Source organism: Mesoplodon densirostris, chromosome 16, assembly GCF_025265405.1.
Source record: "Mesoplodon densirostris isolate mMesDen1 chromosome 16, mMesDen1 primary haplotype, whole genome shotgun sequence".
NCBI classification, from domain to species: domain Eukaryota; kingdom Metazoa; phylum Chordata; class Mammalia; order Artiodactyla; family Ziphiidae; genus Mesoplodon; species Mesoplodon densirostris.
Genome location: NC_082676.1, coordinates 76,116,725 through 76,142,504, shown reverse-complemented (window position 1 = coordinate 76,142,504; position 25,780 = coordinate 76,116,725). Strand labels below are relative to the sequence as shown.

Here is a 25,780-nt window from a genome sequence, read left to right as displayed (position 1 = left end):
GTTGTTAAGAGAGTAAACCCTAAGAGTTCTCATCACAAGGAAAACATTTTTTTTCTTTTTCTTTTCTTTTATATCTATATGAGATGATGAATGTTCACTAAACTTTCTGTGGTAATCATTTCATGACGTATGTAAAGCCAAAACACTATGCTGTACACCTGAAACCATACAGTGCTGTATGTCAATTACATCTCAATAAGACTGGAAAGAAGAAAAATAAATTAGGGGAGTGGAGAGCTAGTGTTTAGTGGGTATAGAGCTTCAGCTGGGGAAGATGAAAAAGTTCTGGAGATGGATGGTGGTGATGCTTGCACAACAGTGTGAATATACTTCATGCCACACATTTTAAAAATGGTTAAATGGTAAATTTCATGTTATGGATATTTAACTCTAATAAAAAAAAATGAAAACATAAACAGAACCACACGTAACAACGGAACTAGGTTCACTTTTTATTTCACTATTGGGCTCATCAAGTTGTTTTGTACTCTGTGTCAAGGAGGGCAGGAGCCCCGGTCCACGAGGATGCTTCTCCTGGGGGCAGTGGGTCACTGTGAAGTAACAGTGGTGGGCTGGGAAGAAGTGACATTATGTGTGTCTAAGCTAATCCTAACCACACAATGATCGTATTCAGCTGCCCAGAGTAGGACACTGTCATTAACATGCCATAAGAATTCTGAATAATAAAAGCTACAAATCCTAAGTTATATACAAATATCTCAGGCAATCATGTTTACCAACCTATATACAATTTTAAAAAAGTAAATAGTGAGTACAGCATGAGAGTAATCAAAGAATGCACAGGGACAACCACTTATGATCAGTAAAATACAAGGATATTCCAGCTTTGCCCCATGTTTTTTGGGATCAGATGGCTTGGAAGAGAAAGGATATTCTAACACTCACAAGTGACCATCCTGTTTTCTGAAAGCCCAGGGGAAGGAAGGGGATGAAATGGTTTCAAATAAGCATAGGAAATAGGGGGGGAAAGGATGTTTACAGGTGACTGATCACTGTGTGTGTGAATACGTGTGTGTACCACAAAAACTCATATCTTTAGATTATTGATGAGTACATGAAAAACATATAATTTAGAATAATAAAATGAATATTATTAACAAAGAATCTTCCCAGGAACCTGTGGCGATCTGCTGGAAGCACTGCCTGGAAATGAGGGACCAAGGAGTGAGGTTGTTTAAGTAGTGTTTGTACTTCAGGGAAAGGGATGGACAAAGCTGAAACAGAGAGTTCTTCAGTCAGAGACCTTAGGACCACAGAGGCTGGAATATGTATAGAAACTCCTAGGACCAAGAAAATGGCTCTCAAAATTTTTCATAACTTGTTATTAAACAAGTTCTTTCATTCAACAAACACTTATCTATAACCAAATAATGCTGCTGAATGTTAAGAAGGCAAGATTTTTTAACCGAGAGCGACAGCTGTGATGGTGACAAGAAACACAGCTATAGAATGCTTGAGAAAAAGCTTTGATGCTGTTGTTTTTTTGAAAAATACCCCTGCCATCGATCTATTTTTTAAGGTAAGTTAGTAATAAGGTTATGGTTCCTTCAAATGACTTCCTGTGTCATGCAAGAATTCATTTACTTTTTTTTAAGACAATGTCTGCTGTTGTGGGCTAATTTTTTCCCTTTATTCAACTTCAAAAAAATTAGAATAGAGTACCTTATTCTTTGAAGTATCTTTGAATAAGGGTGGACACCTAAAATCTGGTATTGTAGCAATGGTCAGAAGGAGGATGATGAACAGACCATTCTGTGTACTAAATCAAGAACATTTCTAAGGGAAAAAAAGACAACTTTTAATCCTATACAAATAAATAGAATACGTGAAGATGGATAGGGTCTGGAAACTTAGCCCACAGTAAACTCAGGATAGTATACCTCATTTAGTTGATTCATGTGAGAATCAGAAACTATGGCAAAAATACTTCATGTTCTTATGGCTGTATATCACTCCAAAATAAAGTTGGAAATTTGAGAATGTGCCTAGATAATTCATGCAGTTAGATTTTAAAAGTTTTTTTTTTGATTTGTTTGTAAAATCCTTCTGTTTTCTACATTTTTGTGTGTATCAACAGACCATAACTGTGGCATACAGTTGGCACTAGGGAAGGTGCAGGCGAGCTGCAACAAAGCTGTGATAAAAAGACATAACTGACCTAAACACTCTTCTGCCCTAGGAAAAAGTCCAGCTCATCATCTGCAGCATGCAATTGGCTGAAATGGGGTGAGACCAAAATAAACAGATACTTTTTGCTGTTTCTTAATCAGGCCTGCTTTTCTAGAATTCATAGTCCAGACAATGGAAACAAGGGTCTTTCCTTAGGTACCTCTGAGTGATCAGAACCAATCCCTCTAGGAGCTCAACTGCTTGGTCTTTATCTCCTTCTATGTCTTCTCTTCTAAGAGGCTCCAGATCATTTTTCAAAGGCCACATGCAGTCCTATCATTCTGTGAAGCATCTGGGACCACTTGGAGGCGGTAGAGCCTTTGACACTTTTTAGTATGTATCATACGCTACTTGTAACGTGACTTAATTTGTCATGGGAGTGTGAGATCTTGCCAACGCTTGGAAGCCCTTTGATGGCAGAGGCCATTTCTTATAGTTCCTCTTGCTCACGTCAACTGTACAATAGGATATATGTAAAAGCTCAATGTTGTATGTCAAGTTGATTTTCCTTACTACCTTGACAGGTGCATACACACACACACACACACACCACAAAACTAGTCTTTTGTAAAAATTGGGAGTTTCTTCTGGAGCTAACTCTCCCACCTGTCATGGGACAGTTTCAACTGCTGGGTCTGCTGCTCGTGGGCGTTGATCAGGAGCTTTTTGAGCAGCTCACACTGCTGGCTGAGGTGCAGATCCCGGATCTCCTGCTCCTCTGCACTGTGGGTGTTGATCATGTCTGACCACTCTTTTGTGTGCTGTGCCACGATCTCCTTGACCTGCGTGGGGAAAAGGGGGTGGTGCCACCTGGAATTCTCACAGGTCAGGTAGGAACTGAAAGCACAATATTAGCCATGCATTTCAGATCCCTCCCACCAGTTTACTTGGTCAATCAGTAGACACCCACATAACCTGCAAAAATATGTACTAATCAGTGGGAATCAGGAAGTCATTGCTTATTAAAATAGAGCAATCACTTTGGCTCTAAATACTTAATCATGACCCGTTATTTCAACTGCCTAACTCGCCCACACTCTGGTTTGTCTGGGCTTTGGGCTCCTTTACCAATTCTATCAGAATTCTCTTCATCACATCATATTTTTCTAGCTTCACTTCCACAAGGCCACAGATCTGAATAGAGAGATGTGTGTTCTCTTATTCCTGGATCATGACTTATTGTGTCATTTTAACAGACACTGGGGTAGAAAGTCTTCCCCTGCAAAGAGTATCCACACTCTTCACACTGTGGTTTTACAGCTCATCAATAGCTAGAGTCTCTTTCTCCACCTCCTTGAATCTGGTTGACCTGTGACTTGCTTTAGCCACAAGACAGTAGCAAATGTGATGCAAGCAGAAGCTTGGAAAGTACTTATCCTTTTTCTATGCCTGGAACGCTGAGGCTAACCTGTGGTAACACCTGTGCTAGCCTGCTGGAGGATGAGAGGTCATGTAGGAAAAAACAACCAGCAGTCAGCTACCCATCAGAGAGCTGAGTGAGGCCATCAATCTCAGCTGACTGTTGACACACACGAGCCCAGCCAAAATCAGTAGAACTGTCCAGTGGAGTATAGCCCAAATTCTAACCCACTGAATTGTGAGATAATACATGATAATTGTCTTACGCCACTAAATTTTGGCATGGTGTTTCATGCAGCAAAAGCAAATTGATACGGTGGCCAATGTTTCTGCTTTCCTATTTATGCAAAGCATTTAAAAATCATGGCATGTTGCATAGTTGTTAATTCTCAAATATTTCAGTTAAGAGAGAAAGAGAGAGTGGGGAACAACTCTCAAAGATACACAGCTTACTGCCTCTACAGACTGCATGGCAGAGTGGACACAAAATACACAGCACCAAAGAGAACTTCGGCTTGGATGCCTGGCTGGCCCAGGTGTGTGGCAGGGTCGCTGGCTGGATGACAGTGCTGCATGTAGACATATGGAGGCTGGCTGGTTTGACCAAAAGCTATAGTTGGAAACTTTCTTTCACAGTTTCTTTTCTTTTATAATTATTATAATTATTTATGTTCTTGATGGCACCTTGGTGCTCAGCTCTCCAAAATGTCCATAATCTTAATTAATGTCCCCTAAACTATTTTCTTATGTCTTTGGGGGAATCCAAGTAATTAGGCTCATCTCCTAGAATCTCAGCTCTGGATTTTTTCCCATCCCAAACTTCCATAGCAAAGTTAGGATGGAATAAGTATCAAAGAGCTACTGAACCCTCAAGGTGGGTGGTTTTCTGTTCTATGATCAATGTTACTTCTATAGGGAATCATAATCTGTATTTTATACACTATTTCCTTCTAGTTCATTTATTATTTCCCTTGATGCCTCTGAAGCAGACAACATAGATATTGTGAGCATATGTTTACAAATTAAGGAACAGGTGTTCCATGAAATGGCTCTTCTCCAAGCCAGTGAGCCCAGACCAGCCCCAGGCTACTGTTATTTCTGATTTAAACTGGGTGCAGCTTCTAAAAACTTACACAGTACCTTCCGTAGTTGCTGCTGAAAAAACAGGCATTTTCTTACCTTAGATTTGTGATCTGATGTCAGCGTCTGAATTTTAATTTCTGTTTCTTTCTTCATTTCGAGACAATTACTTCCCCTGAAAATGGAAAACCACAAATGCATGCCAGGCATTAGATATCTTTCCTCTCCCAGGAACCTTTGCTCCATAGCCTTCCAATGAAGACAATTTGTTCATCAAACATGGACGCCATGGCTCACTGGGCAACCTCGGTTCTTCCAGTAATAGATGCACACCTTACAAAATATCTGTATCGTGATTACTCAGTTCAACCACTACACAAAGAGACATTTCAGACCTAACAATTATTTCATTGTTAAAGGTTTGTTTTCAGAGTTTCCATTTTGGTTCCTGCTTTTCTTCAAGCTATTCTTTATTTATTCAATAATACACTATTTAGGATGAGAACTGAAAAATAGGACCTCAGCCTTGAAGCGAGTTTTCAATTCTTCCACTTTGGTTGTAAAGCCAGATTTTTCTTTTTGACACATGCCAGCAAGGGAGAAAAATAGCATTTCTTGGCAGTGTAGGGTAATTTTTGCTTCTTACTCTATTGTGAGTAGGAAATACATGCTAGGCAATTGCCCAGAAAATATTACTGCTTATTTCAGTGATTACTTTTTCCTTTTGGAATATCCATATCATTGCTGAAACCAGAATAGGCCCTGAACTTCTTCTTTCAGCACATATGCTCTGATTTATTATGGCCTAAATCAGAGTGCTTCATCATATTATTAATAGAGAGTGTCTCTGAGAGGCACATTTTAAACATCCAACTTATCACTTCTCCATGGCTGGCACTGTGTGTGTTTCCCTCCTACACTGTTATTCAGTGAGCTTACAGCATCACAGAAACATTCCCCCAGCTTAATTCTATCAATAGATAAAATCATTTTTCTCAAGTGCTCATGGAACATTCTCCAGGATAGATCATATCTTGGGTCACAAATCAAGCCTGGGTAAATTTAATCAAATTGAAATTGTACCAAGTATCATTTCCGACCACAATGCTATGAGACTAGATATCAATTACAGGAAAAGATTTGTAAAAAATACAAACACATGGATGCTAAACAATAAATTACTTAATACCGAAGTGATCACTGAAGAAATCAAAGGAGAAATAAAAAAATACCTAGAAACAAATGACAATGGAGACACGACGACCCAAAACCTATGGGATGCAGCAAAAGCAGTTCTAAGGGGGAAGTTTATAGCAATACAATCCCACCTTAAGAAACAGGAAACACCTCAAGTAAACAACCTGACCCTGCACCTAAAGCAGTTAGAGAAAGAAGAACAAAAAAAACCCAAAGTTAGCAGAAGGAAAGAAATCATAAAGACCTGATCAGAAATAAATGAAAAAAGAAATTAAGGAAACAATAGCAAAGATCAATAAAACTAAAAGCTGGTTCTTTGAGAAGATAAACAAAATTGATAAACCATTAGACAGACTCATCAAGAAAAAAAGGGAGAAGACTCAAATCAATAGAATTAGAAATGAAAAAGGAGAAGTAACAACTGACACTGCAGAAATACAAAAGATCATGAGAGATTACTACAAGCAACTCTATGCCAATAAAATGGACAATCTGGAAGAAATGGACAAATTCATAGAAATGCACAAGCTGCCAAGACTGAATCAGGAAGAAATAGAAAATATGAATAGACCAATCACAAGCAATGAAATTGAAACTGTGATTAAACATCTTCCAACAAACAAAAGCCCAGGACCAGATGGCTTCACAGGCGAATTCCATCAAACATTTAGAGAAGAGCTAACACCTATCCTTCTCAAACTCTTTCAAAATATAGCAGAGGGAGGAACACTCCCAAACTCATTCTACGAGGCCACCATCACCTTGATACCAAAACCAGACAAGGATGTCACAAAGAAAGAAAACTACAGGCCAATATAACTGATGAACATAGATGCAAAAATCCTCAACAAAATACTAGCAAACAGAATGCAACAGCACATTAAAAGGATCATACACCATAATCAAGTGGGGTTTATTCCAGGAATGCAAGGATTCTTCAATATATGCAAATCAATGAACGTGATACACCATATTAACAAACTGAAGGAAAAAAACCATGTGATCATCTCAATAGATGCAGAGAAAGCTTTCAACAAAATTCAACACCCATTTACGAGAAAATGCCTGCAGAAAGTAGGCATAGAGGGAACTTTCCTCAACATAATAAAGGCCATATATGACAAACCCACAGCCAACATCCTCCTCAATGGTGAAAAACTGAAACCATTTCCACTAAGATCAGGAACAAGACAAGGCTGCCCACTCTCACCACTCTTATTCAACCTAGTTTTGGAAGTTTTAGCCACAGCAATCAGAGAAGAAAAGGAAATAAAAGGAATCCAAATTGGAAAAGAAGAAGTAAAGCTGTCACTGTTTGCAGATGACATGATACTATACATAGAGAATCCTAAAGATGTTACCAGAAAACTACTAGAGCTAATCAATGAATTTGGTAAAGTAGCAGGATACAAAATTAATGCACAGAAATCTCTGGCATTCCTGTACTCTAATGATGAAAAATCTGAAAGTGAAATCAAGAAAACACTCCCATTTACCATTGCAACAAAAAGAATAAAATATATAGGAATAAACCTACCTAAGGAGACAAAAGACCTGATGCAGAAAATTATAAGACACTGATGAAAGAAATTAAAGATGATACAAACAGATGGAGAGATATACCATGCTCTTGGATTGGAAGAATCAATATTGTGAAAATGACTCTACTACCCAAAGCAATCTACAGATTCAATGCAATCCCTATCAAACTACCACTGGCATTTTTCACAGAACTAGAACAAAAAATTTCAAAATTTGTTTGGAAAAACAAAAGACCCCGAATAGCCAAAGCAATCTTGAGAATGAAAAACAGAGCTGGAGGAATCAGGCTCCCTGACTTCAGACTATACTACAAAGCTACAGTAATCAAGACAGTATGGTACTGGCACAAAAACAGAAAGATAGATCAATGGAACAGGATAGAAAGCCCAGAGATAAACCCATGCACATATGGTCACCTTATCTTTGATAAAGGAGGCAGGAATGTACAGTGGAGAAAGGACAGCCTCTTCAATAAGTGGTGCTGGGAAAACTGGGCAGGGACATGTAAAAGTATGAGATTAGATCACTCCCTAACACCACACACAAAAATAAGCTCAAAATGGATCAAAGGCCTAAATGTAAGGCCAGAAACTATCAAACTCTTAGAGGAAAACATAGGCAGAACACTCTATGACATAAATCACAGCAACATCCTTTTGGACCCACCTCCTAGAAAAATGGAAATAAAAACAAAAATAAACAAATGGGACCTAATGAAACTTCAAAGCTTTTGCACAGCAAAGGAAACCATAAACAAGACCAAAAGACAACCCTAAAAATGGGAGAAAATATTTGAAAATGAAGCAACTGACAAAGGATTAATATCCAAAATTTATAAGCAGCTCATGCAGCTCAAGAGCCAAAAAACAAACAACCCAATCCAAAAATGGGCAGAAGACCTAAATAGACATTTCTCCAAAGAAGATATACAGGCTGCCAACAAACACATGAAAGAATGCTCAACATCATTAATCATTAGAGAAATGCAAATCAAAACTACAATGAGATATCATCTCACACCAGTCAGAATGACCATCACCAAAAAATCTAGAAACAATAAATGCTGGAGAGGGTGTGGAGAAAAGGGAACACTCTTGCACTGCTGGTGGGAATGTGAATTGGTACAGCCACTATGGAGAACAGTATGGAGGTTCCTTAAAAAACTACAAATAGAACTACCATATGACCCAGCAATCCCACTACTGGGCATATACCCTGAGAAAACCATAATTCAAAAAGAGACATGTACCAAAATGTTCACTGCAGCTCTATTCATCATAGCCCGGAGATGGAAACAACCTAAGTGTCCATCAACAGATGAATGGATAAAGAAGATGTGGCACATATATACAATGGAATATTACTCAGCTATAAAAAGAAACGAAATTGAGCTATTTGTAATGAGGTGGATAGACCTAGAGTCTGTCATACAGAGTGAAGTAAGTCAGAAAGCGAAAGACAAATACCGTATGCTAACACATATATATGGAATTTAAGAAAAAAAATGTCATGAAGAACCTAGGGGTAAAACAGGAATAAAGACACAGATCTACTTGAGAATGGACTTGAGGATATGGAGAGGGGGAAGGGTAAACTGTGACAAAGTGAGAGAGAGACATGGACATATATACACTACCAAACTTAAGGTAGATAGCTAGTGGGAAGCAGCCGCATAGCACAGGGAGATCAGCTGGGTGCTTTGTGACCACCTGGAGGGGTGGGATAGGGAGGGTGGGAGGGAGGGAGACGCAAGAAGGAAGAGATATGGGAACATATGTATATGTATAACTGATTCACTTTGTTATAAAGCAGAAACTAATAAAAAATTTAAAAGCTAGATAAAATCTTTCAAGGTAAATGCAGTGATAGGTTTTATTCAACAGTTTCATCTGTTGGCATAAGCTAAGGATTCGTGTAATATTAAACATCAAAATTGCATTTTTTTCCTTGAGTGTATCAACCTTATTATTTATTACCTAGCAATGCAAAATGATTTCTGGAATTTTTCCAACTGTAATTTGTCCTTCCTTCTCCCCCTCGACCCCCATGCACCTTAAAGGTACCATGAAAGACACAGTTATTACTTCATTAACCAACAGCTGCAGAACTTGAATAAAGCTCTTCTTTTCCACTTCAGTCACTCCCTTCAGCTGAGTGACTCACTTATTTTCCAGGAATCATTGTTAATGATGAAAACACAGTTAAGACTAAGTTCTTCCTTGGCCTAAACAGGCAGTTGAACTGTGGGAAAAGACAAAACATAAAAAGGCAAAAATCCTCCAGAAGGACATATACAGCATTTACCCCTTCTTCTTCATTGCCTTCTCTAGGATTTTCTCATGAGTTGACTTCTCCTTGTCATACTGCGCCACAATTTTGTCAACTTGTGTGCAATGTAGCTTCTGCATGGTACTGTGCTCCTGAACGAGAAGAATTTGTAGTGACGAGTTAGACCTGTTGTGCAGCTGCTCAACTTTATCCCATGTTGGGCTGGCATAATTTTCACCAGCTCTTTCAGAGTCCTGATTTGAAAATCAAGGAGTAACTTAGTCTGGGAGCTGGAAAGACTTCCAATCTCCCACCCAACCCAACAGTTTCTTGTATTCACATAAGGTCTCTCCAACGAGGGGGTTTCCAGCCTCAGTCCAATGAACATGCCCACCTCAAAAGGCAGCCCTGCCCACTGCTGGGCAACACCAATCATCCCAAAGTTCTTTCTTCTGCACATATATGTCTCCATAGAACTTCCACCCTTCCATCTTTGTTCTTCTGAGTCATCTAATTAGTCCACTGGCCCTTCTACAACCTAGTCCCAAAAACGCAAGTTCAGCTACCATATTTATTCTCTTTCACATGCTAAATATAACTATTCATTATGTAGCATGGCTTCTAAACACCGTGCACTTTTTGGAAGGTCTTGAATACCATCATTACACAATGAGAACCTCCATTGTGGTTGTCAATATCAGCTCATTTTGAATACCCATCAACTGATATTTTTGCCAGCTTCCTAATCTAGATGCACTCACAAGGCTGACAGAATGTTCAGGAACCCTGGCCTTCAGTTTTACAGATAGTTAAAATATTTCTCCATCTGCTTCCTTCAATCACTGAAAATGGGGCTGCAATGCTTTGAAAATAAGTATTTCTTTATAAACATTATTTCTTCCTGATAATTTGGCCACAGCCAGGGACTTAACTGAAATCAGATTTCTTTAGCTGCTCAGCCCCTAATCATAGAGGAAAACAGTTCAATCAGTAATATCCACTCTAAGATGGTGCTTGATGTTATATCCTAGTCTTACTCTTGAGAAACTTAGAGAAATGAGATGATAATAAAGTCTGGAATGGATCGACTTTGTTCAGGTTATGTAACTACCCTCATGGTCATGTTTCCTTTTGCTTATTTTTTTTTAAGTGAGTAACAAAAGTGAGTGACTTATTTTTTTAATTAATTTTTTTCCTAAGGTAGGCTCACCTTTAACCTAATTCATGAATATCTTTAAAAATTTCATAAAATATAAATGGGGGAGGGATTTTGAACTTTCCCAAGATTTTCTTAATTTCCCAACACTGTTAGCAGGTTAACACAGGACTTGATTTACAGTTCATTTATATATAAATTCTTCAGAAATGCATTGGTGCATATGGTCTCAGCATTCCTGTCCAGTGAATAAATGCCTCTGGGAGAAGGCATGGACGAAGGTCATGCTAGGCAGGAAGGTTCTCGGAATAGGTCCTGATAACAGGGACAATGAGTGCTCCAGGGTTTTGTTACCTTGCTCTGGATTTGGGGTTGGGGAATTATATGTAACAATGTCCTGCTTAATTTGTGGTAACCTGAAACACCTCGTAAGTCCAGTCCTGTTACCAATATATGTGCCCTTTTGTGTTATAAACTAGGGGTTCTGCATTGGGTTAAGGACATGGACAGTCTCAGGTCTTAGGACATGCTTCTTACCCTCTCAGTCTGTTCATCTTTATAATTGGGAGAGTGATACCTTCTTCAATCTTTATAATTGGGAGATTGTTGCCTACTTCATAGGGTTGTTAGGATTAAATATAAGAGAAATCATATTTCAAATGTCTGTTATACCTTATTCAAAATACAATTACATACAAACCTACTTATATTATTCAGTACTCATGAAAACATGCAGAGAGTGACCTGGGAGAAGGGAGAACAGCCTGAGAAGTTAAATCAATAAACTTTTCCTCCAAGCTTAACCTACTGCCGCAGGAATAGATTGACAGGTCGATGTATCCTTATTTAAATGGATTTAGCTACTCTTGCATTGTCATGGGGAAAAAACCCCACTAAATCACCCTACTACTAGCCTTCCTTATAAGATTTAGCAATCATCATGCCTGTTTGGCACATGTATTAATTGTCCTGGGCAAATAAGGGGCTCTATGCAAATCTAGAATAAAGCATTTCAGAGGTGCCACATTCCTATGTCTCTTGCAAATATCATTGAAAGGAGGGTGGAGAAGATTGTTTCTTTAAATATTCTAGTGCAGCACAAGAAAAGGAAAAAAAAAAGAGGCTCTGAGGATTGGAAGTAAGCTGACATAGACTATTGCTTAAGGAAGTATTCTGGTGAACCTTAATTAACCCAATTAAGATATGAGGAATGAGGGTGTTTGTACCATAAAGGCATTCATGATGGCTTGAAGTATATAAGATATGCTCTACAAGGGCAGGGAAAACCTCTTTTTTTCACCACTACACGGCCCAATGCTTGGCACACAGTAGATTCAATAAATATTTGTTGCATGAATTAAAAAAATTAGCATGGAAAAGCAGTAAGAGGACTTGGATTCTGGTCCCAGCTCATCCTAGTGGCCTTGTGTAACAAACGTAAATCTTTCCAGGCTTCAATTTCTTTGTTAGAAAACTGAACAGGACCTTGTTTGTCCAACCTAATTCATGGTTATGAGCTGCAAGTTACCTAATGTATATAGAATTAAAAAAAATAGAAGCATATTGAATTAAAATGATTACAATGAATACACATAACAAGAAAGCTCACCTTGAAAAATTATCTCTTGTGTTTCTCTCTGTGCTCAAAACTATCCCTGCGTGGTAGGTAGCAGGTATTGAAGTTTTGGGATAATCTGGTTCCCAGGCACCACTTCCCCTTTCACAAAGGAATGGGGACCTAATTACTGATCATCACGTGATGGACGTGGCAGTGGGCTCAAGCCTCAGCTTCCTATTGTACAAACTAGAGGAGCCAGGAAATGATCTCTAAGCCTATTTATACTAAAAAAAAAAAAAATCTATCATTAATTTTATTCTTTTGGTCCTTAACTGAGTCATGAGACCCTATGGAAGAGATAAGTCCTTTTTCATTCTTTCAGGTCAAGAGTACCAAAATTAAATATGTTGACTTAAAAGTCTATCTTAATTGGAACATTTTGGGGAAATAAATGTACGGCTTTTAGCAGGATTTGTATATGTTTCTATCAAAGTTAAGAGTACCCGCTGTATATGTGTATATGTATAATTCATTCATTTTGCTGTACACCTGAAACTAACACAACATTGTAAATCAACTATACTCCAATTAAAAAAAAAAGAACTGTCTACCACCATCAACTGCTAAAGGAAAAAAAAATCAATAGTAACCTCAAAAACTACAGTATATCTATTTTCTCAGTGGAAAAAAAGTTAAGAGTAAATTCAGTTTCTTCTGGGAAAAACTTCTGCTGCAATTCATTCTTGTGGCTGATGTGACTCTGGGCATAAATTCTCACGCCACAGACGATACTGAAACATCTGAGTAAATCGTGTTTGCTCAACACGCACCTCTGAGATTACCAGTAAGCTGCCTCTGTGGGTGGTTGCTGTGTCTCTGCCCATTTCTACTTCATGACAGAGTTGTAGGTCTGTTACTGACTTGTTACCACGAATTACATTTGATGAATTTAACAGTAGTCTTGGTGTTTGCTATCAGCAAAACTGCTTGCATAGCAAACAGCATATTTTCCATTAGCAGCTTTACTGAAATGCCAAATTTTAGTCAGATTCTCAGGCATTTTATTTGACTCATCTAGTGATGATGCTGCAAACTGGTGGTCCAAGGGATGCATTCAGTTTTTGTTTTTTTTTTTTTTTTTTTTTTTTTGCCTACATGGTGTTTCAGAAAAAGACTGAATTAGTGGCCAATATTAAAAGAAGAGGAAATTCATGTAAGATTTCAGGTTCTGTGATTCTCCTTTAGGGAATGAAGCTGGCCCACAGACTCTCAAGGTGGGAAGACCTCAGACTCAGACCAATGGTGGGAACTGAGTCTGACTTGCCCTTTGGACAAGAATGAGTGCTCCCTGTTTTCTATATGGGGCCAACTTCCTTCATTTACTTCTTTTACCTCATCTGAGTTGGAATTCTTCTTCTAATGTGTTATTGGGGATATTTTTTTAACTTTGGGTTTAATTTTTTTGCTCTAAGGATTGGACCACATCTGATAATTGAAAAGCATGCTTGTCTTTTAATGAAAGCAACCCTAGCTCTGGACCCAGATGAGCTCTGCGCTAGTGTGGGATCACGGTTGCTTAGTTCTGCTCTTTCTGTGTCTCATCTAATGGACACTTGAAAAGCAGTCCACTAGTTTCCATTTCAAATTGAGAAAGTGAGATACAAGTAGCAGTTTGACTGTCAACCACATTCAGAGGATTAAAAGCAATTGACCATTGCCATTTGCCGAAAACTAGCCATGTTAGCTAGCATCTTGATCCCATTTGGGGCTCAAATGGTCATTACCTATCTTTTATTCCCACTGTCCTAACAGCAGATCTCACAACTATTTCTTTGGCTCTCTTTCGTATATGGTAGATCCTCATTGTCATATCACTACTCCTTCTCCATCCTGCAGCTAGCCTTTAAGTTTGGAAATAAGCTCTCTTATGGACCATACATTTCTTAAGCCACTAAGTTAAGTAAACCACATTCTCTGCTTCCCTTTCTGAGAAGTGGCATGATTTAATCAGGCTGGTATGTAATAGCTGAGAGTGCCCTACAGTCACTGAACATGGACTAAGTACTGGTCTCTGCTCTTGGCTACCATGTGCCATGGTTGACCCATGGGTGCTGTGATTGGAAGGTACAGCATAGGCTACCTTCCCTCCTCTGTAGGTTATTTTATAACCCAGAGCTTTGAGGTAGCAAACCTTAGCCCCATCTTAGGTAACACCACAACTGTTAGAAAGGGTTATATAAATGTTGTTTCACAGAAAGGCTGGGGTAGTTAATCCTTACTATTGCTTGACAACAGGGCAAATCCCATTTTTCAGGGAGGCCTGCTCTGCACCTTACAGGCCTTTAGTGGGGTTTTCACCGAGGAATAGTAAAGAGTGCTAAATAATATTCCTAAAGAAACAGTTTTCAAACATTAGTGTGCATAAGAGAGGAGCTTATTTAAAATGTATTTCCTAGACTTCTCCTTGGAGATGATAACAAAGTCTCCAGTGGGCACAAGAATATGCAGTTCTATGAAGCCTCCAGTTCTTGGCCCAAGGATCATGTGTTGACAAAGCAGTCCCAAAGGATGCCAAGGTATCTGTGCCCTGTAGACTCATGACTGCTCTTAAAAACCTTTTACTAAGACCATCAAGATGTGTGGAAATAAAAACTAATGTGGGAAAACTCAGAGGCAACCCAATATAGTGATGAAGAGCTTGAGTTCTGGAGTCAGATCGGATTTGGTCCAAAGCTTGGCTCCACCATTTAAAAGCTAGGTGATTTAGTCAAGCTGTGTTTCTTTTAAGTATAAATTATCTCATCTGGCAAATGGTTGGTAGACTGTTTGCAAAAAGGGCCACAATGATTTCTCTTTCTGTATCCAATCCCCTTTGCAACCTGACTTTGTGGTTCCTCCTGCCAAGAAGTAGAGTCCTCATACCTTGAACCTGGGACAGCCTTGTGACCCGCTGTAGCCAAGAGAAGGAGGTGGAAGTGATGCTGTGCCAGTTCTGAGCTAAGGCTTGGTCTCTTGGGACCCCTACCATGTGAACAAACCTGGACTACTGCTGAAGATGAGAGACCACAGAAAGCAGAGGCCTTCCAAAGTCAGCCAGCCCCCCACATCTGCCCACCACCTGCCAAACTGGTAGTGACAGCAGATGTACAAGTGAACCCAGATGAGACCAGGAACATCATCTAGCTGAGCTACAAAATTGTGGGCTAAATAAACAGTGGCTGTTTTTAGTCACTACATTTAGTGATAGTTTGTTACTCAGCAAAAGCTAACTGATACAAATTAATATAATTATAATACTCCTTTATATAATTGTTATAAGAATACCAAATAATAAATGCTTATGTATATATTAGCTAGTTTTACCTTTTGAAAAGTATTGACAGATAGAAAAACTAGTGTTAGGATAAATAAGATCAAATGGGATCAGGCACTAAGTGGGTCCAGTGGTAATAGATTCACCACATCCTCTCACCTCCTTCATCAGTGTTTCTTTTTTTCAGTTTTAAAGACAAGCACATTAGTTGAGTAGACCTCAGTATATATTGGGCAAGTAAATATTCCAATATACCCTTAATCTTAAAAGTTGGCTCAGATGAGACAGTGGAAAGAATTAGGGAAGTACTATAGACTGAAAAATTACAGAAACTTTATAGAGAGAAAGGTCTAACAGTTTGAAAATAATTATTTGCAAAGCCTTTGGACAGTTCAAAAAGATGAAAAACACTTTAATTATAACCAGCATGAATGAGTTATATTGCTCTATGAACTTCTCTAAATTTCATTTTATTCATGTCTAAAATGTGGATAGTACCATTTGGGTTTCAGGAATATTGTGAGAATTTAAGAATGTATATACCATGTGTAACACAAAAGTGACACTAAATAAATGTCAGCCTTATTATTAGTAGTAGTTCTATATAAAAAGATTATGGAATTCAGAGTTCATAAATTATACTGCCAAAGCAGGATGAATAGAAAAATGGGCCCCCTGTGTATTTAATGTGGGAGAAGGAATTCATCATAAGCTTATAATCATACATTTGTGACTTGAACTTCTGAAGTACATGAGGATATGGAAAACAAACCATGAAATTCATTTGCCTGCTAAGAAATGCTTTCAGAAAGCATTCTGAAAAGCAACAGGCAAGCACTATATATTTTACTGTGCAATTTGGCTCTGTTACTTGACCGAAGGCATTTTGAAGGCTTCCTCCAAAAAATGTACACTAAAGCTGTTACGAAAGTCCACACAAATTTAGATGGTAGGATTTAGGGAGATTTAAAATCTCCTTTTAAGTTTTGGTTCTATTAGAATGTGGGGCTCCAAGAAGCTTGAAGTTGTTTCTGCAAATGAAGGCAACTTGGATTCTATTCAGCAATATAGAATTTATTTGTTACTAAATATTAATATTTCCTCACCAATAAGTGTGAAGAAAATGGAAGGAATAAAGTTCAGTGGCATCAGAGGTGGAGGGGAAGAGCTATCAAAGCTACCTCTAAATTCTCTCATGGAAAAATAATTTTTCACTTGCTATTGACTGAATATTTGTATCCCTCCCCACTCTGAATTCATATGTGGAAGCCCTAATCCCCAGTGTGTTTGGAGGGGGTGTCCTTGGGAGGTGGTGAGGTCATGAGGGTGGAGCTTTCATGAATGGGATTAGTGCCCTTATAAGAAGATACAGGAGAGAGATGAAAGCTCTCCACAACATGTAAGGAGCAGTAAGAAGGAGGCTGTCTGTAAACCAGGAAGGGGGTCCTCATCAGACACTGAATCTGGTGCACCCTGACCTTGGTCTTCCAGCCTCCAGTACTTTAAGAAAGAAATTGTTGTTTAAGCCACCTGGTCTATGGTAACCTGTCATAGCAGCCCAGACTGACTAAGACACCATCTTTGCCACTTTTCCGATTAAGCAGATAGGCCTGTTAATAGAACTGAGACAGTCTGAACTCGAAGGTTTAGATAGGGAATCAGCAGACAATTCTGCTCAGTGTTATATAGGTAAAGTTCTAAAGAACCAAGGAGCAACATTCCTCAGCAGCTGTCCAGGTAACCAGTATATTGACACTGTACAAACTAGATGGAGATTTGCATACTGTCGCATGTGCTGCCACTGCCTTTGATGCAACATGGGAACTTGTTTACTTACTGGAGCATCCAATATCCTTCACAGAATAATGCAATAAGAGTATGGGTTCCAGACTCAAGACAATTAGGGTTCAAATATTGGCTCTGCTACCCTCTAATGCTGGGGCATTAGTTACACAGCTTCACCTCCCTGATCTTAACTTCCACATGTGCACAATGGGGACTTAGAATTTATCTTATAGGTTAGAGAGTACAAGATGAGGTAATAAATATAAAGTGCTGAGCACAGCATCTGGAAAATACTTCACATACAAAAATCCTAGATGGTATATTATTCTTATTATTATCAGACATGGTATATTTCCTGGTCATGCCTCAAGGAAATATTAAATGAGACTCAGGCCAAAATGTTTAAATTTCCAATCAGTCCAAAGGCCATTGAGATGCCTGCCTCAATAACAGAGATCCAACTTAAACAGAAGGAAAATCTGGTGGATGACACCTTACCATATGCCTACCAACTCCATTCCTAATAACCAAAGTCATTGAAAGTGCACTTGCATTTCCTTTTCTCTCCCTTTTCTGTTCCCTTTCCATATTCCAGCTTGTTGCCAATGACCAAGAAAATGGAAATCCCTACTTGAGCTCTGTCTCCACACTTATAAAAATCTGTGGCGAGTTTCCCACATGGGCAATGAAAGGAATTTCACTGAATAGAATTGAACTTCGAGCAGTCTTTGAAGTGACCTCTATATCAACAAATCCATGAAGCCAATAATATAGGGACTATTACTAGGCCAATATTAGGCCAAATTTCTCAAAGGAGCACAAACCATTAAAGAGATGAGAGAGTTCCAGGCTGCACTCTTTGCATCTTCGTATTTGAAGTGACTCAGAGGTTCATCACTCAAGTCCAGCTCTGCAGGCTGTGCCTTGGTTTGAGGCTGGGGTCAGGGTATAAAGAAGTGGGATGGCAACATGAGCTTAAAAGAATTCAGAAGTCCTTTCAAGTTAAGAAATTAAAATTTCTCTTGCTCTCCTTACCCGTAATGGAAGAGGACATATTTACCCTTCCAGCAGCAGCAGCTGTTGTGATACATCTTAGGAAGGAAAAAGATATCACGTTTGTCTCTTTTCCCGGTGAGGGAAGACTTGAAAGCAGGATGGTGTCTGGGTGCTGTGAAGTTTTTCAACCTACATGAGAATTCCTGCTATTCTCTTAAACTTGTAGCTAACTTAGAATTTCTCATGATCACTGTCCAAAGACCTCTTCTTATGAGTAAGTAGGAACAACAACTATATTCCATAAGTAGGCCAGCAAGCAGAGTTTACATAATGGGGGGAAGGTGAGACAAGCTCTTTCTCTAGGTGGCTTGGGTGAGAAGTTTGGAGCTGGCCAGCATCTCCCCTGACACACTGTGTATGGCAAACTATTTGCCAGTGACTAAGGGAATTTCGGTACCCAGAGACTAAGACTATGTGCTGGTTTTCAATAGTCAGGTGACAGCCCACTCGTTTAGATAAAGTCAAATTATGAAACAATTTTGAAATGGGTGAAGCTTGTTATGCTTTTGAAATAAATGTTAGAAACACAGATCACAAATCAGTGACAACCAATCCCAAATGGATTCTTTTTTTAAATTTCATTTCTAACCAGTTAAAATGCAGGTCCTTCTGCCCAGTTGGCTGGTATCAGTTTCTAAGTAGTGTTTTTGGCTGTGAGGTTTCATCAGAGAGCTGAAAGGAAAAAACACACAAACAAGCAAACAAAACTACACACACACATTGCTTGCTCACACAAAACACTGTACCTTTGCATGTTTCTTCTTTAAAGAATTGAGCTCCTTCTGTTGTTTCTTTAAATGCTTCAAGTAAGCCTGTGGTGGGGGGCGGGAAGAAAAACAGTATCCCAAATAAGTTTGTGTAGTACTACCACAATGATTACAGTTGGTGAGAAACAAAAATAAGTCAGTTTCACCAACAGGCAGAACACAAGAGTGCTGGCAAAATGACGGAGTAATTTTACCTTCATCTGCTTTAAATCTTCTATCCTCACTTGAGGGATCAGTTCAATACCTGAAACAAAAAGTCACTGTGTATATTAAAAATGAGAGAGAATAAATGATCATATCAAATTCACAGTTTTGAAATCACATCTAAAGATGCTGACGCAGCTTTTCCATGTAATGCTATGGATATAAACCTCTTAGTTTCCTATTACAGAGCAATTAATTAGACACTTACCCGAAACGTTTATTGTCTTAGGTCAGGTTCCCTATTATCAGAGCCTGAAAAGGGGATTTGTGTACACACAATTTATCAAGGGAAGGCTCTCAGAAGAAACCCCTTAGAGGGTGGGAGAGAAGGAGCATAGGGCAGAGGAAGAAGCTTGGGTGTCTTTCTAGCTGAAATCCAGCCTCAGTCTGATACTACAGGAAATTCTTTAGCATAAACGGCCCTCTGGTGTTGTTCTAGCTTGAGGTAAGGAGACTAGGCTTTTGTAACCCCATATCACTCAGCTAAAGGTGTCAGAGGTTTTACAGAACCTTCTTTTTTGAGGCAAGGGAACTCCATCGTCTGAGGGCAACTCTAGGGAGAAAAGTGCAGCTGTGATTTGCAGTCAGCCAGTACTCCTAGACACTGAGGGTTGTGGCACCAACCCCATAGAGGAGATCAGACCAGGCACAGCAGCATCTATTACTGTTACCTTTATCTTTGTATTTGAAGGCTCATCCTATCAGTCCACTAACTACCAACTCCATTCCCAGCTTAACCATCATCAAAGAACAAAACATTTTTTCAGCCGCTTTCTTTAACTGAATTTAATTTTAGCATTTAAGTGATATGCTACTGAGTCCAAGAATGCCTTTAATAGAAAATAATGAAAATAATGAAATCAAACCATCATAGAACAGGACGCTGTCATGAGGACCTAGATTAATATACTAAGTCATCCTGTTACTGGAGTGATGCTAAGCCAGGTGTTGTCATGGCAACCACATTTGTAGGCGAATCCCAAAACATGTTCTCTTTGACTGCAGAGTTTCATCTTAGGTAAACAAGACGAATGTGCACTCTGTACTATAATTGATTTCCATTAGAATCCCAAAGGCTAGGTATGAAATATTCAAGAAAGATAGGTGTCAAGTTCTAGGCTCTTGTTTTTCAGCTGTACTCATTTAAAGAAGATGTGCACATCCAGTGTGAGTGTGGTAAGGACAGAAAAAAGGAGAGTCATGGCAGAGAGAAATCAGTCTTCTGATCTATAACATTTTGTGATAGAGGTGTCAATGGATCATGGGGCTACTCTCTAATCTCTTAGGTCTGACATCACAAGCTAATTCCCTGCTTTACTGCAGGGCAGAGGAGTCTATCCTGGCATCACTAAGAGCTTCCTATCTTTGGGTCTCTTTTCTCTCTTCTATAAAATGAACACACAGAATTGGGGGGCACGCAAGGTCCTCTGGAGATCTAACAAAATCTAAGAGTTTGACCTAGTCTGATGAGACTCTTTTTTGGTGTTTGTTCAATGAAATCTTGATTAACAGGACCCTGTGAAAACATAAACTTTTTGCCTTTTTTGGAGAAAGACACATTGTAAAAGTATTAGTTCCTATGAATGATTCAGTTAGGAAAAAAACAAACTCTACAGAACAGGAACTGGTACATGCCTGGTTCCATCTATATGTCCAAAGCAGCATGTCTGATAGGACTTCTAACAAGAGTGGATATGTTCAATCTGTGAGCTGTCCAGTGGATGGCCACGAGTTACACGTGGCTCTTGAGCACCTGAAATGTGGCCAGTGTACCTGAGGAACTCAAGTTTTGATTTTTAAGCCTAAATAGCCACATGTGGCCAGTGGTTTCTATATCAGATAGTGTAGGTCTCCAGGCTTCTGGTGTGAAAGTAGGGGCGAATTTGTACATTTTGGGCCCCAAAGGTTTTGACTAGTTGAAGGTTCAGTATATAAATTTTTTGTTTTTATCAATGCAGCTCATTAAAAATGACTTGTTTTCACTCAAACCGTAATTTGGAGATCAAATAGTTGAGTTTCATTAATTCTTTATCCTTAAAATTAAAGAGAAAATCAAGCAGCATTGGTGCAGTTATTGCTATTTGGCTGTGTGTCTAAAAGAAATCATGTAGAACTTCAGGACTCCTCACCTTCATAGATGTTCACAGCAAATTCTGTCGGGCTCCACCCTGACGGCTTCCTTTTCACCCTGAAACTTCTCTTCTTGGCTCAGATAGGACACCTCTCTTCCCTCTTTATGCAGCAGGATCGTTTACTTTCTCTTGATTCAGCTCTTCCTCAGAGCCTGTTTCACTATATACCTCTCTCTTGCATTTTCCTTCTCTTTCTCTTCACTGGTTCCTACCAACATGCTACTCTTCTCCACAACAACCATTTTATATCTTAAATCACCAATTTTTCTAACCTGGTTTCCATTCTCATCACCCAGGCATCCCTGATCCAACAGTAATTATGCAGTCTTAACTTCTCTGGACTGTCTACAATACCTTCCAAAATTCATTCTTCTTTTTTTTTTTTTTTTTCTTTTTGTGGTACGCGGGCCTCTCACTGTTGTGGCCTCTCCCGTTGCGGAGCACAGGCTCTGGACGCGCAGGCTCAGCAGCCATGGCTCACGGGCCTAGCCTCTCCATGGCATGTGGGATCTTCCCGGACCGGGGCACGAACCCTTGTCCCCTGCATCGGCAGGCGGACTCTCAACCACTGCACCACCAGGAAAGCCCTCATTCTTCTTATAACATAGATCTCTCTCTGTTTTTCTTTGTTTTCATTCCTGCTATCTTTCTAAGCATTCCCACATTCGCTCTATCTCTCTCTTTCTCTCCCTTCTCCCTCCTCTTTACCTACCACAGCTCTGTTGTTGCATGTTTCCACCCAGATGTACCACCAACAGCTTGAACTTGATGATGTCCAGGACCAGAATCATCTTACTCAAAGCTTTTCTTCCTCTTGAGTTCTCTACTTCACTCAACGGCACCATCTCTCTCTGTGACCTGTGCTTGAAGTCGCTGAGTTACCTTCTAAGTCCCATATCCAAGCCACCAACTGATTTCCATCCTTCCTTTCCCTCTGAGTACTTCCAGCCTAATTCAGGCCCTTCTGGCCATTAGTATGGCTCATTCGTTCATCACCCATTTACTTCTTAAGAGAAGAGACTTTAGATTTTTACTAGGCATCGTTCCAGGGACACATTGAATGACAGAGGGGTGGTCTTGTCGGCAATAACTGCTTTCTCTGGTTGTTATCACGTCATATAAATATAATGTGAATAAATATATAATATAAATGTAAGGTGATAAGTGCTTTAGTAGAGGCACAAATACTCTAATTCTTCACTTGCCCTTAGCACCCATTCCTTCCTTTTAAAGAATATTTCTGCCAAGACTGTATTAATCTTCTTAAAAAAAATCCTCTGATGTCATTTCCCATTCTCAGGTGCCCCAGATCCTTTCCAGACCAGGACTGGCCCTGCCCCCTTTCCCACCCCTGGCTGCTTCCTATGTGGCCTCTTCCTGGGCTCCTCCACCTTCTCTTCCTGTTCACGTCAGACCTTTGTTTCAAGGCCCAGCTCAGTTAGGACATCATCCTTAAGTCTCCTCTGAGCGCCAGCTGGAAGGGGCCCTCTCCCTCTTGTTTCTGAGAGGTCAGTGCTCACAAACACTGCCTGGCCGAGGGGTGGAAGCCTGTCCCATCTTACCCCTTGGGCCATGTGAGGTCCCTGAAGGTGTAAAGGCATTTCTCATAGAACCGAGTACTGCCACTTAGAGGAGGCTCCCAAGTCTCCTGAACAAAAGGCCAAAATGAGTGTGTAGACCCTCTTCCTCAGGGCATCTGCCGAGGGGATGAGGGAAAGGGAGAGCTTTCTTCCAGTGGCTCCTTCCTGTGTAACCTCATTTGGAACCAGGAATGAAACAGTTCAAAACACAAATATGGTCCCTTCTAGACCTAGGATCACTTCTGTCCTCTGAAAGCTAGTCACACTGATTTTGTAGGCCACTTAACTCACTATAATTACTAATGTCTTTATGTGCTGGTGGGCATGACACAAGAACTTTAACTAAACAAAAACTCTTCCATTTTCCACTCTCTATCTCTGTCTGGGTGGCTGATGTTAGGAACAACCAGTTCTGGACAGAATGCCCAAATCCTGTATCATTACCTTGTTCCACGTTCTTTCCAGGGAGAAACAGACAAGTTGCAAAGTACAACTGGGGCTACTTTTGTGCTGTCTCATTCTCTAATTTGTTTCACAAAGCTCAGTGCACACTTAGTTTCCTGCTAAATTACAATGCTGCTTTGGTTAAGGAAAGCCTGTCATTTCTTACCTTAAACTGCAGCACTGTGTGTATTTAAGTACACAGATAACTTGATCTTCTTATACCAAAGATGCTGAATTCACATATAAATGGGAGATATGTATACTGAGTAGAAAACCATTAGGAAAAGCAGAAATTCTTCTTAAAGTAAGAAGAGTGAATTTAGTAAATGATTCAGGTCAAGGAGAATATTTACAATATTTAATTATCATATGGGATGGGGACCATCCAATCAGAATGGAGGCCTGGACAATAAGAATGGAAGTTCCCTTTAAATAATCAGTACAATTGCTACCCCTACACACCAGCACATGGGACACATAATTCTTTGCAATGCCACCTCTAATGATCTTTCGTTTCATTCATAGGTAACCACACAGAACTGGCCTTCAGATGCCCATCAATAATTTTACAAATAAATAGTCACGGATGCTAAATATCTACAGATGGGGGGAAATTATCAATAAAGGAATCCAGGAATGTCAGAACAATCAGGATTCTGTTGGTTCATAAGCTCACTGCCCATGCCTATGGTAGTATCTGGAGGAGAGAGGGGATGAGTTTGCTAAGTTCACTCTGTGAATGTTTCTTTCCATAAAGGACACCAAATGTAAACATTTTTAGATCTACAAATATTTTACACAGTATGACTACAGTGCAGGGGATCTAGCAGATGAAACACTGACTTCCTGTTAACCACTCAGGGAAATTAAGCTGTTGGTTCAACCCACAAGAAAACCTGCTGCTCTTGAGATTATGGAACCATGAAAACTGGCAAAATTAACAATTCTAAATAGCTGCATCAAAGATTCTAAAATTGCCAGAAGAGACAAGGAGCCCAGACAACTCTCCTTTACCTTTCTTGGCCTCCAGGCCAGCTCCCAGGGCGGCCGTGGTGGTGGGCCTGAGCTCTGAGCTGCTCTGAGGGGTCACACTTGCTTTCGCTGTGTTGGCTTTCCCTTTCTTGTCATTCTTTGACGTGTCACTGGGCACATCGGCGATGTCACTCTGGAACAGAAATGTTTATACTGACCCAAATGAATGCCACCGTGAGATCAAATGTCTTGTACATTCTTCCTTTTACTGAATCCAGTCTGTACCATCAACTTTTCCCCTTCTGCATCCTAGCCTCTACTCCTTAAATAGATCTTTGCTTGGCAGGAATAAACACATGGTTTTCTCAGGCTTGAGACAAATGATGAAGCCTAGGAAAGCAGATGTAGCTCCTTTACAAGCAGTGTATACCTTCTTTTTCTCCAGCTACTGGAGAGATTTCCATTTCCATTCTAAACTGAGGAGTAAGGGGAGTTTTAAAAACAAAGAAGCAAACACCACAACTGTGCACTGAAATTGAAGGTTGGATGCAAGACTAGTAAAAAAATAAATAGTAAACGCCAATTTCATTAATACACTGAATAAGGTTAGCTGGTATTTCAGTGTCTCACAAAAGCATCCTATATTCTAAATGTTCCAAAAGCATCATGAATGTTTTCCATTTCATTTCTAATGGGGCCAGGATCTCCGGATTTGAGTAAAGCCACAGTGAGGAAGTGGGTCACATTTTATTAAATATGCTACACCCTCATAGACCTTTGAAACTCTTTTGTTGAATTGATAAGTTCAGTTTCAAAAAGAACTTTTGAACTTGTTCTATTAATTTATTACTTTGTCTTGCTCATGTAGTCACTGTTAGACAACCAAACTTCCCCAACTCAGCTGTCTTTAATTGACCATTGCTACTTACAGTTTCAATGCCCATAGCTCTCATTTGGTCTGCTCTCTTTTCCGTAATGGAAAGAAATTTCTTTGGATCTGATAAAGCATCCACAATATCTGGGGGAAAAAAATATCACTGAGCTGTAAATTCTCTGTTTTACTGAAAACATCTATGAAAATTCAGCTAACAAACTGTTTATAATCTCCGACCCCTGTGATGCCTTCTGTTAAGTACCTTCTCCTAGGACATAAGACAAGGTTAGAAAAGCACAACTA

General features: G+C 39.5%; 1 protein-coding gene across 1 annotated transcript in view; it reads right to left on the bottom strand.

Moving 5' to 3' along the window:
• PLCB4 (phospholipase C beta 4) overlaps window positions 1-25,780 on the bottom strand; it is a 419,094-nt gene that overhangs the window by 11,923 nt on the left and 381,391 nt on the right. Inside the window, exons 29-35 of the mRNA XM_060120154.1 lie at window positions 25,533-25,621; window positions 24,646-24,796; window positions 19,466-19,515; window positions 19,251-19,316; window positions 9,673-9,788; window positions 4,729-4,804; window positions 2,797-2,972 (exon numbers count right to left, since the gene is read on the bottom strand). Of these exons, the coding sequence (XP_059976137.1) occupies window positions 2,797-2,972; window positions 4,729-4,804; window positions 9,673-9,788; window positions 19,251-19,316; window positions 19,466-19,515; window positions 24,646-24,796; window positions 25,533-25,621 (724 nt within the window). The remainder of the gene's footprint in view (window positions 1-2,796; window positions 2,973-4,728; window positions 4,805-9,672; window positions 9,789-19,250; window positions 19,317-19,465; window positions 19,516-24,645; window positions 24,797-25,532; window positions 25,622-25,780) is intronic.